At 45.2% G+C, this 12,512-nt stretch overlaps 1 protein-coding gene and 1 long non-coding RNA gene across 4 annotated transcripts; both read right to left on the bottom strand.

The window, feature by feature from the left end:
• Nucleotides 1-313: 313 nt before the first annotated feature.
• Nucleotides 314-6,681, bottom strand: LOC148394489 (uncharacterized). Of its 2 annotated transcripts, none has more exons than XR_015859980.1 (7): nucleotides 6,594-6,681; nucleotides 6,434-6,520; nucleotides 6,192-6,360; nucleotides 5,459-5,618; nucleotides 4,548-4,643; nucleotides 2,042-2,161; nucleotides 314-1,966 (listed from the first exon to the last, which is right to left on the bottom strand). It is a non-coding gene; the product is annotated as an uncharacterized LOC148394489 (long non-coding RNA). The 2 variants fall into 2 exon arrangements; XR_015859981.1 differs by having other exon boundaries at nucleotides 6,610-6,680.
• Nucleotides 6,682-7,375: 694 nt separating this feature from the next.
• Nucleotides 7,376-12,439, bottom strand: sp3a (sp3a transcription factor). 2 transcript variants are annotated; one of them, XM_088383549.1, is made up of 7 exons: nucleotides 12,255-12,439; nucleotides 11,846-11,943; nucleotides 11,423-11,518; nucleotides 9,933-11,181; nucleotides 9,232-9,418; nucleotides 8,949-9,145; nucleotides 7,376-8,858 (listed from the first exon to the last, which is right to left on the bottom strand). In XM_088383549.1, the coding sequence occupies exons 1-7, from the start codon at nucleotides 12,259-12,261 to the stop codon at nucleotides 8,566-8,568; spliced, it is 2,127 nt and encodes a 708-aa protein (XP_088239675.1). In that variant the 5' UTR covers nucleotides 12,262-12,439; the 3' UTR covers nucleotides 7,376-8,565. The 2 variants fall into 2 exon arrangements, with proteins under 2 accessions (XP_088239675.1, XP_088239676.1); XM_088383550.1 differs by lacking the exon at nucleotides 11,423-11,518.
• Between the last annotated feature and the right edge of the window lie 73 nt (nucleotides 12,440-12,512).

Here is a 12,512-nt window from a genome sequence, read left to right as displayed (position 1 = left end):
TGAAATTAATTCATTTATATGGCATACTTTTATTTTAGGAGATAAATGATTTCAAAGTGTCAAATCAAATAGAGAATATATGGGATGGATGAAAAATTTCCACACAAACAAAAAAATTAAACAGGAAACAAAAGACATTTGAACATAACTTAAAAACAAAAAGAACGCTAACGCTGTGTTGAAAGCCAAGGAATAATTTATTCATCACTTAAAAAAGAAGTCAAGTCAAGAAAAAAAAAGTTTGGATGCTGGAATAAATTTAATTAAATAATAATAATAATATAATAAATAAATGTTTCAACTTTTTGGCATTTCTTTCCCACTGAACTATTAAATCACTGCCAATCAGGTTATAAATGTTAAAAAAAATCACTAAAAGTACAGTCGCAATGTTCTAAATGTTAAAAAGTTGACTTTGTCCAGTGCTGTTAGTCAAACAGGCGACGCTACAGTCTAACGTCGAGGAGGACAAAAGGGGCGGAACAACTGCCAAGACACAAGGAAACTGTCTTAATAAACAAAAGCATCTTATCATGTACGGACTTCAGCTTTGATTACCAGTTGTGCTTCTACGCAGTGGGCGTTCACATTAGCCAAGGGAGCGTTTACAATCCCCCTTGTGTCTACGATCCGATGAGGATCACCTTCATCCCTTTGAAAGGTGACTGCTGAACAAAAATTGTTTCTCCTAACACATTCTGCCCGAGGCGAGAGCACATTTTTCCACCATGTTAACAAACATGTAATTTCCATAAACATGTCTGGTAATTGACAGCTTGATTTGGGTCGTGCCAGCGAGCTGACAGGCTGCTCTGGGCTGGGCTTTAATGCGAGCCGAGTCGGCTCAAGGCCTCACCGGGCTCTAATGAGCCTCTCAGGGCTTTGTCTGGATTAAGCCTCCGACAAGAGGAGTCTCAAACAAATCCCATCCAACATTTCTTATCTTGTTAGACGACATCATTGAATGTCATTAATGATATTAATAAACAAGAACTTTGAATATTCAATGTTATTGTCAGGAGTGAATGATGCTGCTGTTTCCCGCGGCTCGTAAAACGCCGGTCACGTGACGACGTGACAAAGCTCGGTGATCAAGATTCGGCGGCCCGAACACCGGCGGTACATTCTGGTCTATTCTGGTCGGCCAAAGACGGCCAGCGTGTGGGGGAAAAATAGACTCGAGTAAATCTGTATTGAGCTGAGCGTGAGGGCTGTTAATACATATTAATGGTGACAGGAGTATTTGCAAGTGAATACATGGGCAAAGGGGATTAAACATAAGTCACCATAGAAGGGGAGGTATCATCACTCCCATTCTGGCGTGGGAGCGGCCTCTATCAGATTCATCCACATGCACATTGGCAGCCAACACGGAGCCCTTATCTTCTCGCTGGGCCTCTCCGGAGAGTTTACAATTTCTCGCTTCGCTGGAGCCTGAGCTGGGCTTGTTACGGGGCACAAAGGCTGTGAGGTGGCCTTGCTCCACAGCACAAAGCTCAGCCCTCACTTCTGGACACACGCATTTCCACCCCAGATAACGACGGACATGTCGGGCAGCCGCGCCACGGCGACCCTTCGCGTTAGTGGAAACAGCACGCTAGTCGTCTTCCGAGTCGGACTGAGTAAATTTGCGATTGGTGGCAGAGGATGGCTGACTATTAATGAGCCAACGAAAGGGTGCCGGCCAAGGGGAGGTCAAAACTAAATTATTTATTTTTCTGTCTATTTGATGATGTTTAAACGATGGCCCAAGAGGTTTTTTTTTATTTTGGTCCAATCGCTGTTATGTGCTTTGTGTCAACATGCTATTAGCAAAAAGGCTGTGTTGCTACAATTCGCATGTTGGCTAATTGATGCTTAAAAAATCCTGTAATTTTCAGTCCTGGTATTCAGATGAGATGTTTTAGTACAATAAACCATCTTCTGGGTCGAGGTTGTGCTGAAGCCTAACCCAGTTGACTTCGGGCTGTACAGAAGTATAAAAATGGTTGGACTATGTGAAAATCAATGCGCTTCCAAGCCAGATTGCGGCTTGTCTTACCTCCCGGTCGTTACAACGTCAGCAGACGAGTTGCCGAGACAGCTCCGCCATTGTTTCCACGGGACACAATGAAATTCCATTTTGGGTTTTTACTCGTTGCCGTAATTATCTGCATTGTTGCTGGAGAATAAAGAAAATAAAGTGCATGAATATGTGCCGGTCAATTGGATTCTGTCACTTCAAGCAGAATCGAGTACACGCAGGCGAGCCGCCTTGCCGGCTCGTAATAACGACGGCGTTTGCGTGGAACAATTTGCCCTCGAAAAAAGCTCATCAACACAAGAGAGTCTGTCACGGCGGGGACGGACTGACAAGTCGTGCGCATCTGTCTGTTATTAGCGTGTCTCTGGCGACAAGCTCAATTATCCGACACTGCCCGTAATTTCCATTTCCTTTTTCTGGCACAATGTAAACTTTTTTGCTCTGCTTCGTTTTTCAAAAGGCGCTCGTTTGGGATGCTGATGTAAGAAGAAATGTGTGGGAGGAGGAAGCGGCAAACATCTGCTTGTCAGGGGGGAGGCTGCCACCCTCGCCATGATGAGGCCATGATGGGCGCCTCTACCCCAGCGTGTGCTCGGATGAGTCCGTCAAGAGCGACAACGCAGCAGAAACGCTTTGAAGTCCAATCGTGAGTGGCACTGCAATTATTTAAAGGAGGATTAAATGACTATTATGACGTCTTGCGGATGATGTCAAACAAGTCGTCTTAGGCAGAGGTTGTTGAAAAGCAACAAAACTCAACACGAGTCTTGCCGAAGACTCAGAGCAGTAAATAGTAAATTGGGCAGGAAATGTTATGTCAAAGGATCTTTTTCGGGTGAGGATGGCCAGATACAACCAGCTCAGTGGCCTAATGGTAGAGTGTCCGCCCTGAAACTGGAAGGTTGTGGGTTCAAACCCCAGCCGGGTCATACCAAAGACTATAAAAATGGGACCCATTGCCTCCCTGCTTGGCACTCAGCATTAAGGGTTGGAATTGGGGGTTAGATCACCAAATGATTCCCGAGCGCGGCACCGCTGCTGCTCACTGCTCCCCTCTCCCCCAGGGGATGGATCAAAATCACACGGGGATGGGTTAAATGCAGAGGACAAATTTCACCACACCCAGATGTGTGTGTGACAATCACTGGGACTTTAACTTTAACTTAACTTTAAGATACAGCAATTAATTTTGTTTGAGTAGCAATTGGGGCTGAATTAAAAAAAAAACCAACAACACTATTTTGGTTGGTCCGTAGGAATTTTTGGTAGTGGTGTCAAAACCTCCTACGTCACAAATTAGTCAATTTTTTTTTCTCCACATGCCTATATTATTGGTCAGTGCACACGTGGGGTTATTTTTTTCTTTTAACACAATTTTACCAATCTAATTAGTTTATAATTAAACACAACTGCAATATTGAGGGGAAAAAAACATTTTTATTTCCCAAAATCGTTCAGCCCTAGTAGCAATGGAACCTGACTGTTTATCCAATTGTTCACCTTCCGCTATGAACCAAGAAGTAGACAATAACTAACAAAGCGCTTAGCAAACAGGCCAAACTCCATTCATCGCCATAGATTATACCGGAAATATTCACTGACTCGAGTTTCGAGTTTTGCGGACGCACAACAAGAGGTTAAAATGTCCGCCGGCGGTGAGCCACGGATGTAAGTGAGGGCGAATGTTGGAGGAAGTGCTAATGATGACAGCTCCAACTCAGTACAGGTGCACTAAAGCATAGCAGGCTGTTCAATTGCCCAGAACCCATTACCGCTCCCCCGAGAGCAAGCTTGTAATGTGCGAGGTACCTTCTGTAGAGCGCTGACCTATTGTCAACAGCGAAATCGCTCCCATTTTTACATGAAGCCGCATCGCAAAGGTTCATTCCGCTTACTGAGATTTCTTTTCCGAGTGGGCTGAAAGTGGATCAATGTACGCAAACAACATGGCTGATGCCTACTGGCATTTGATTCTTAATAAAAACAGATAATGGTGGCCTGAGACGTAACAATTTGATAGAAGCCGTTTGTTTTGATTCATGGAAAATATCAGGGGGATTTTTTTCCCCCGCATAAAGATTTTACCGTAAAGTAGCAATAAGGACTAAACTTGGAGCTTCCAGCTCTAGAGCGCCCTCTACAGTTGAGAGTCAAATTTTCTCTAAAGCAAGATATGTGTAAAGAATGACATTGGGTTGACCTTGTGCGACGCGCACATCTCTGTTCCAGTATCATCTTGAAGATAGCCGCTGTTTGACCAGCGTCTGCCAGATGCGTTCCATCTGACCAAAATATAAATGGGACTAAAATTGAGCTCGCCTTCGAGGCGGACTCGAGTCCTCTTGAAGGCTGAAAAGCCTGGGATGAGCCCAGTGCCAGCAGTCCTTGTTTGGCTCTCTCAGACATGTGTAATCAGAGGCAAAGTCCAGCACAGATTACAGTCTTCAATCAGTCGGGGAGGAAAATGATATGTACATTATTGTCTCTGCGGCACATCAGCTCCACTGACATCCCGCACGCATACCTTTGTCAAAGCTGCCACAGAGCCGTCATGCGCCCATGTAGATTCTTGTCAGCTCGTATTCGACGCAGGGGGGGGGGGGGGACTCTGCAGCGACCTCTGCGGATGTTGTTGACACCGTTTAATGTACATTTCCAGACACAAAAATGTCTCCTGGCTGTCATATCCGAAATTGTCTTCCGATAGGCTGAGTAACGCTAACGGCTTTTGCTCTCGTCGCAGAAAAGAAAAACATACTGCTCGACTCCGCTTCAATTCGAGAGAGTTGAAACGTGGCTGTCGGGTTTGACCTTGAGGTGAGCGATGAAGGAAAGTTATTCTGCATAGCGGTGGAAACTACAAGGTAGCGTCTCTACATAATCTTGCGCAATTGTCTCGTCAGTAAAAATAGACAGACACAATGGACATCATCATGTGGGATATTGTTGTCGATTCAATTTTCACAGCTGGATGCGGCTGACAGTAAATGCAAAACAGCAGGGCGGAAATTCTACAATGAAGATTGATCCGATTTGAATTTCATCCTTGAAAAAGGAGGAGTGGGGGCCGTAATCCCCCCCCGGCTAAAACGAGTGTTTAATTCGAAGCCGGTCGGCACCTCGCCACGCGACGGGATGATGGGAAACGATTTGTAACCACAGCAATTCAAACGGGACTGTATGACAGTGACTGAAAATACATGAAAAATGTCATCTGCAAGCATGCTGGATATCGAGTTTGCATAATAGCACCCCCCCGGCCCCTCCTCGTCCCACACCAGGTATCACCTTGAGAAATCGAGACTCGAACGCACGGTCACATCGCTTTTTGCTAGCGCTACAATTGTGTTTGTTTCCCTTTGGGCCTGTCAGTGCTTCAAGGGGGAGGTCACCAAATTGTCTGTGAGATTTAAAAAGAGAGAGAAAGGTGCTGACCTGGCGCTAAATTGTCCACATTGAGTCAAAGGAGGATATCGGGTTATTGAGTTGATCCATGCTGGGTTTCCTCGCCAGGGGAAAATGATCAGTGCTACTGTCTGCCTCGTGCCGTTGATCAAGGGCAAGAATGGGCACAAAAAAAGGACACCCTTCAATCCTGTTGATTAAAAAAAAAACTGTTAAGCTCCACGTGGATGGATACACTCAGTCTACATGCAAAGATTCTGTAAATCTCGAGAGATGCTTTATACACAAAACATATGCAGTGCATGACTGCAGCTGTGTAACAACAATCCATTGTGCTGTACTTGTTCCTTGAGAAAGGAAAATAATAGTCATTTGGCCAAATTACAGGCCTATCTTGCTACAACTGGGCGAAAACTGGACTCAAATGGAGACAAAGCCACTTTCATCTCTCAAGTGTTTTGTATATAAGGGACAGTAGAACGAACTAAGTCATTTGCACCAACGGTGCAGACAAGGTTGGATAGCGTTATGCTGAATTCTATATTGCTACGAAATGTCCTTCCAATTTGAAGAAAAAAAAAAGTAAATCACACTAAGAATATGCAAGAAAAAAGCTTTTTCATGTCGATTGTAAATGACCTGAAAATTGCATGCTACATATGCCTTGCTAGCTGCTCGAGCACTGAGCTAGCTCCCACAAACATATGACTTCACTTTACAAGGTATTTTATTTTCAGGAAACCACATAGCAAAATGTACTTACTGTATCCGCTGTAAATTTTGGGTGTGAAATGGTCTCAAGTTCTTCAACACTTATGGCAGCAAGATCGTCAGTTTATTTGTCAACTAGCTAGGCGATGGAAAAAAACAACTAAGGACGTCGTGAAGTATACAAATGATGTCAAGTGGCTCTCCGTCTTTCGCTGTGATTTCTGCCAAGCGCAACAAACACAATGCAAAGACTAATAATATCATAAGTAATGATAATTGATCAAAGGAGCTCACATGTCAAGTGCGCGTCCAGTTGAAGTGGGTACGGCACGATGTTTGGTGCAGATTGTCCCAGAGGTGTGTGCATGGTGGATTTCATTCCTTCAGGGGAGCAAAGATTATTACAATATTCAGATTACAGAGCAAGGGAAATTAATTGGACTAATTAACATACAAGTAAATGATGATACCGTTAACACATTTCATTAACTCAAACTGTCATTCTATGTTCTTGCTGCACTTGGCATTGCATTACAATGACTTGGATTCATTAAATTATGCAAATGAAACGAGGTGGGGGGGGACGAGGCCTCTTTAACAGGCGACACCATTTCACTTGCTTTTTATTTTCTGACACGAACACAAAAAAAAGCATGCTGATTTACCCCATAAAGTTTTTCATCAACTATTTTTTAATTATTGCCATACACAGTAAAATCTAGTGACCGGTCATATTTTTTTTTTTAAATCACTTGTGCTCATTTTAGTACACAATATTTAAAAGCAAGTGATAGCGATACGTTTTAATTGGTTGTGTTTGACTACAAGCTGACTTTGCAAAGAATTAGCAAAACTTAAGTGGTCAATAAAACAAAATGGTTCTTACTTACTTGAAATTACAGTGATGAATGGGTGAATTCACAGGTGTACTCACTCACCCCTGCCGCTTGTGTTCAAAGTTATGAGACTTTCTCCATCCATTATGCTTCTGATGTTTTCGACCTCCTTCTCACCTCGGTCGACTTCTGACTTGGTCTTTGCAACCCAGCGGAGGGAAGGTCAAAGGGTCAAGCAGGCCCTGGTTGCTCCCTTAGCTGCAGTGACATCTGCTGGAACACACAGTCGGAAAGGAGGCTGCAAAGTTACGAATGAAAACTTCAAGAAAGGAAAATGTATGGTTGCAATTCAAGTTCAAATTTGGAAACACACACACGCACAAAAAGCTTTCCGTTGAGATTTGAGTGTAACAGAAATGTTTATAATGACATTATAGACAGTTTTTTGTACAGTTCTAAACAAGTAAAAACTGCAAATCTTAGTACACAACGAGCTGTGTGTCAGCTGAAGAGGACAATGTATATTTTTATATATATATATAAAAAGTTATATAACTAATTTCACCTATTTCTTTCGAGTTAGGGGCAGAAATAAGAACGTTGACCATGGGAATGCAACATATTTCTTATAAAAATCTATACAAATAGAGATTTGCTGACACGGATGCCGACAATAGTTCATGATGAAGACAGTGCTGTTCAAAATTCAAAGTACCACCTTCAAAATGACATTTACACTTAAATTGGACTGATTGTGAATTGCACAGCTGAGATGATTCAATGAAAGAAGCAAGCATCATCAAATGGGGGAAAAATAAAGACGTGACCTGGCTAATTACGCAATGAGAGCAGTGCTGTCATTCTTCTGAGCTTTTGGTCCATCTGAAAGGATTTGTCTCCAAAATCGAGACGTTACAGGGGATATTTTCAATTTACACTTCGTGTTACGATGCAGTTAAAACTCACCCTGAGGCAAATTTGGCAACTCTCACCAAAGATGGCTAAAAAAGATCTTGTTCTTTACAAAACGCATTTATGCCGCCAACATAACTATCTGCTCCAAAACATCTAATGATCCATTGAAATGTTGGTCCTTCTGAAATTAAATTAGAAAGATTGTTGTTTCCACCCAAGAAACTGCAGTGAGAATTGCTTAATCGGAAGCTGTGAGGAAAATGCATCTTCACAAAAGACGGGGAAGAGAAAAAAAAAAAAAGAGCAATTTAAATACATTTGTATCAAAGACAGTAATTTGGGGTACATTTGACTTGGGGGTGAGGCAAAGAAGGACATAAGGTGACGATAAGAAAAGGTGGAAAAACATGATTGACATGGTTGATTGAGGGCACCCTATACCTGCACTACACTACGTCGTACAAAATAAGGCATTTCCTTGTGTAATTACTGCAATGTCTTCTTCTATTCTTACCTCCACTTCACAGCAGAGCGGACTTTCTCTTTTAAAATGGTAAAATATATCATTATTTCATTTATTTAGTTTTTTTCTTCTAAGCTGGAATAAAAAAAAAACGGGAAGGAGTATACGAGAATGGCGCCCGCCGTGTGAGTTTGTGCAAGCGTCGCGTCAAATCACTCCATGACTTCGCTGGCCGCTAAGGTGGTGACGAGTTGCAGGGGGATCTCGGCGTTGGCCAGGATGTCCTGGGCGTTGTTGGAGCCCTGCTGGATGTTGGTGAGGATGAGCGTGGTCCCGCCCGGCGTGGTGATGAGGCTGTCCGAGGAGCCCGCCGACTCCAGCGACGTCACCATGGCGCTGCCGGAGTTCACGCCTTTTTTGTTCTGGTGTGTTTTGATGTGCTTGGCCAGGTGGTCGCTCCTCATGAAGCGCTTGGAACATTCGGGGCACACGAACTTCTTCTCGCCTGCCAAACAATAAATGAAGTTTGACATTCAGTGATGATAAAAAGTCTACACACCCGTTTGAATTCTTTTTTTGCGAGTGGGTGTGGCACCTGTGTGTGTTCTCCGATGTCTCTGCAGCTCGTCGCTGCGCGTGAACCTTTTCCCGCAGTACATCCAAGTGCAGACAAAAGGTCGCTCTCCGGAATGCCAACGCAAGTGTGCTCGCAGGTGTGACGTCTTTCCATATACTTTGCCGCAGCCTGTGATGTGGCAGATGTGCTGCTTCTTCTTCCCCATGCCGGATCCCCTGAGGAAGGCAGACCAGCACAATGAGCATCCCGGGACGTTTGTTTACAAAAAGCCTGCGCCGGGTTTTGGAAGTCAAATCCTCACCTCCCGCCAGATTCTTTACAGTTAGGGCAAGTGCAGGCCACCCGACGTAGCCTTTTGCCTCCCAGGCCAATATACTCCTCGTCCTCCACTAGCCTGACCTGAAGGTGGGACAGATCGCTGGTGTTTAGGGTGGAATCGGAGCTTAGCTGCCACTCCGCTGAGTCTGGCTCCTCCTTTATCCGGATGTCTGGAGAGTGCAGAAAAGCCACAGTTGCATTCAGGCTGTTTGCTATGTGAAGGTAAGAATGATGACATCATAAAAATTTGAATATTTTGAGATATAAAAAAAAAAACTCTCAGAATGTTGACTTACGATTGGTTTTTTGCAAGTAAGTGAAAAAAATAAATAAAAAAAACATACAAACTCCAACTAATAACTTCTAAATATCTTTAAACATATTATCCCAGACTATTGACATTGGTGTTTAAAAATTCTAACAAAGTTCAGGAAGCTCCAGAGGTCAAGACAGTAAGTTTCATCATATTCATCAAAATTCCTTGACGTCGATAATCGGCCCAGCCAATAATCCCTCAATCCTGACTAAATTTGTGTTTATTGTGCATGTAATTAATTAGCTACACAACGAGCAGACATTGACATTGTTGTTCAAAATTGAGCCTTATCCTCTGCATAGAAACAGACTTGCTTGGCATTGGAGCTCTTATCACATGTACAATATCGTATGCGGTGAAGAGTGTACCTCTTGGCATGTCTGCATTTCCTTGCTGTTGCGCCACTGAGTTGACTGTCACTGTTTGTATGTTGGGCATCTGTCCAGTGTTGACGCCGACCGGATTGGACCCCAGTGAGAGGGTCTGGACGGGAGCCAGAGTGATCTGCTGAGAGCCAGTGGTGGGAAGCTGAAGGTTTTGCAGGTTCTGCACACCTTGCACCTGGAAGGTCTGCCACTGGATCTGGCCTGACGGGGTCACCGTCTGGGCTTGGATGATGAAGGTCCCGGGGTTGATAAGCTGAAGGTTTTGCACACCCTGGCCGGCCGCAGCCACCGATTGGACCACCTGCCCGTTGGCGGTCTGCAGGGGCACCTGCTGCAGCTGGACGACGGGCGGAGCGGACGTCGCCTGGATGTCCGGCTCTGGAGTTTGTTGGATGAAGCCCTGCTGGAGGCCGGCGTTGGAGTCGGACCGCTGCGTTGCCACAGACGACAACGAGGCGTCCTGGGTCAGGAGGCTGGATTCGCCGGTGGAATTGTGCAACTGGGAGGAAGACGTGGGCACAAAAAGCTCAGCATTGACCTCATTCGCTGATAATGTCTGCGAGAGGCCGTCGCCGGTCTTCTCCTGACTCTCAGAGCCGCTACCCGGTTGATCAGCCATGATTAGCTGGCCGTCTGCAGTGACACCTGTGGCGATAGTCTGGGCCCCAGATAGGCCTAACGCCTCCAAGTCTATGCTGTTGATCGGAACAAAAGTGATGTTCCCCGGCAAACCCACAGGCACATTGGTAACAACCTGAGCCTGGTTGTTGAACGCGGAGCTGCCGATAGAAATCCCCTGGATCTGCTGCATAGTCCCAGTCTGTGATACGAGGCTCTGGTTGTTGGTAAGGATGCTCGCAGCAGAGGTCACACACAGACCTTGACTACCGTCATGTAAGATCTGAATCTGCCCCGCCGCATCCTGACTCAGATTTGCTCCCTCCAACCCTGTGGTGGCGAAGCTCAGTTGTCCGTCTGTAGTCTGAATCTGAGGGATTACTTGGTACTGAATGTTAGGCACTGAATTGGCAGAGGCAGTGTCGCTTCCCGACGACACGAAAATCGGCGGACTCTGCAAACTCTGGAGAGGAAGAACGTACTGTCCATTTGACGTTAATATTCCTTGGCCTTGGATCTGGAGTATCCCGGAGTCATCCTTTGCAGCCGTGGTGGGGGCTAACACCTCCCATTTATCAGACACTGTAAGCTGTGCAGACGTCTGAGCTGTAGCCTAAGAGGAAATAAAGATGGATATTACACACATTGCAAATCCATGCAAAATCTCACAGGCACCTAAATGATTTGCACGTCGTTTGCGAATGATGGCCTTTGATGTACGATTTTTCAAATGAGCAGATTTTGGTTGTCTTGTCCATTGAGCTGGTTCCTGTGGTGGAAAACTGCCTTATGATGGAATTGGCATGATCTGATGCTTCTCAATCTAACATCTTAACCAGAGGTGGCCGACTTACCACACCAGCGGCAGCACCTCTGTCCACCTCTGATGCCGGTGAGCCAACCTTAGTGCAGGTGGTCGCGAGCAGGTCGAGGGACGACGACTCAATGTCCTAACCCACCATGTGCAAGTTTAAGGGGGAGAAATTGAGTGGCCATTAGTGTGGGCCAAATAGACAAAAGTGACGTGTGACACAAGTGAATTTTTGTGGGGTAGCTCGGAAATAAAATGCTTCTGTTGAGCCCCTCAGACACCATTCGCGTAACGTTTGCATCTGGTGGAGATTTTCAGGCGGTCACCCAGAGGCGAGAAAGAAGGCGGGATTTTAGCACCGCCTGAGAGGATGCGTTGTCTGAGGGGTTCAAAACCCCTCCAACTTTCCAACCCAGAGCCGCTTGCTATACACATGTCGTGCGAAAATACCGCAAGGATCTCTCACCTGATTGCCCGTGCCGTCTTCATGTTGCAAAAAGTTGCTCTGGTTGCTGTTGACGTCCAAAGCAGCCATTTCGTCTGCTTTCATGGGTTGTTCTGGCGCTGTGAAGGACAACATACTGGTTCGATTACAGCTAACGGGAGCTAAACAAAGCTCGTCGCTCAAACGAAGGGCGTAGCAGTTTACAATATTCAGCCTGGACGCGGTTACTAAAGTCTTCAAATGGCGCGGAGGAAATTTGTTTGCGTCTGAAATGCGCCAACCCAGTTAGTTACAAGCACAGCGTTAGCGGCTAACTTAGTCGCTGATTAGCCGTATCCATGCTAGCCTACTAGCAAGCTAATTTAGCCAGAGGATGCCTGTTAGCTTGTTAGCATTATGTGGGTGAGGAATTGGATGAGAAATTACATACCAGTCATGGCGTGACTTGCCGTTAAACGGAGAGTTTTTGCAGCTACAACCAACCCGACATGACCGGTAGTTAGTTATTGACGGCGGGCGCGGAGAAATAGGTGATAACTGTCAAGATTTGTTTCTATTTTGATTGACTGGCGGTAAGCAACACAAAGGGTGGGGCCTGCACAGTTGACTGGAGCGTTGGCGTCATACGCATCAAGTTCCGCCTTGCTTTACGTATACTGCATTTGATTGGTTGATACTTTCAAGCGTC

This window comes from Syngnathus floridae, chromosome 8 (genome assembly GCF_059516105.1).
Source record: "Syngnathus floridae isolate MCC-2025c chromosome 8, RoL_Sflo_1.0, whole genome shotgun sequence".
NCBI classification, from domain to species: domain Eukaryota; kingdom Metazoa; phylum Chordata; class Actinopteri; order Syngnathiformes; family Syngnathidae; genus Syngnathus; species Syngnathus floridae.
Note: the sequence above shows the minus strand (reverse complement) of the source record. Positions and strands in the feature narration are given on the sequence as shown.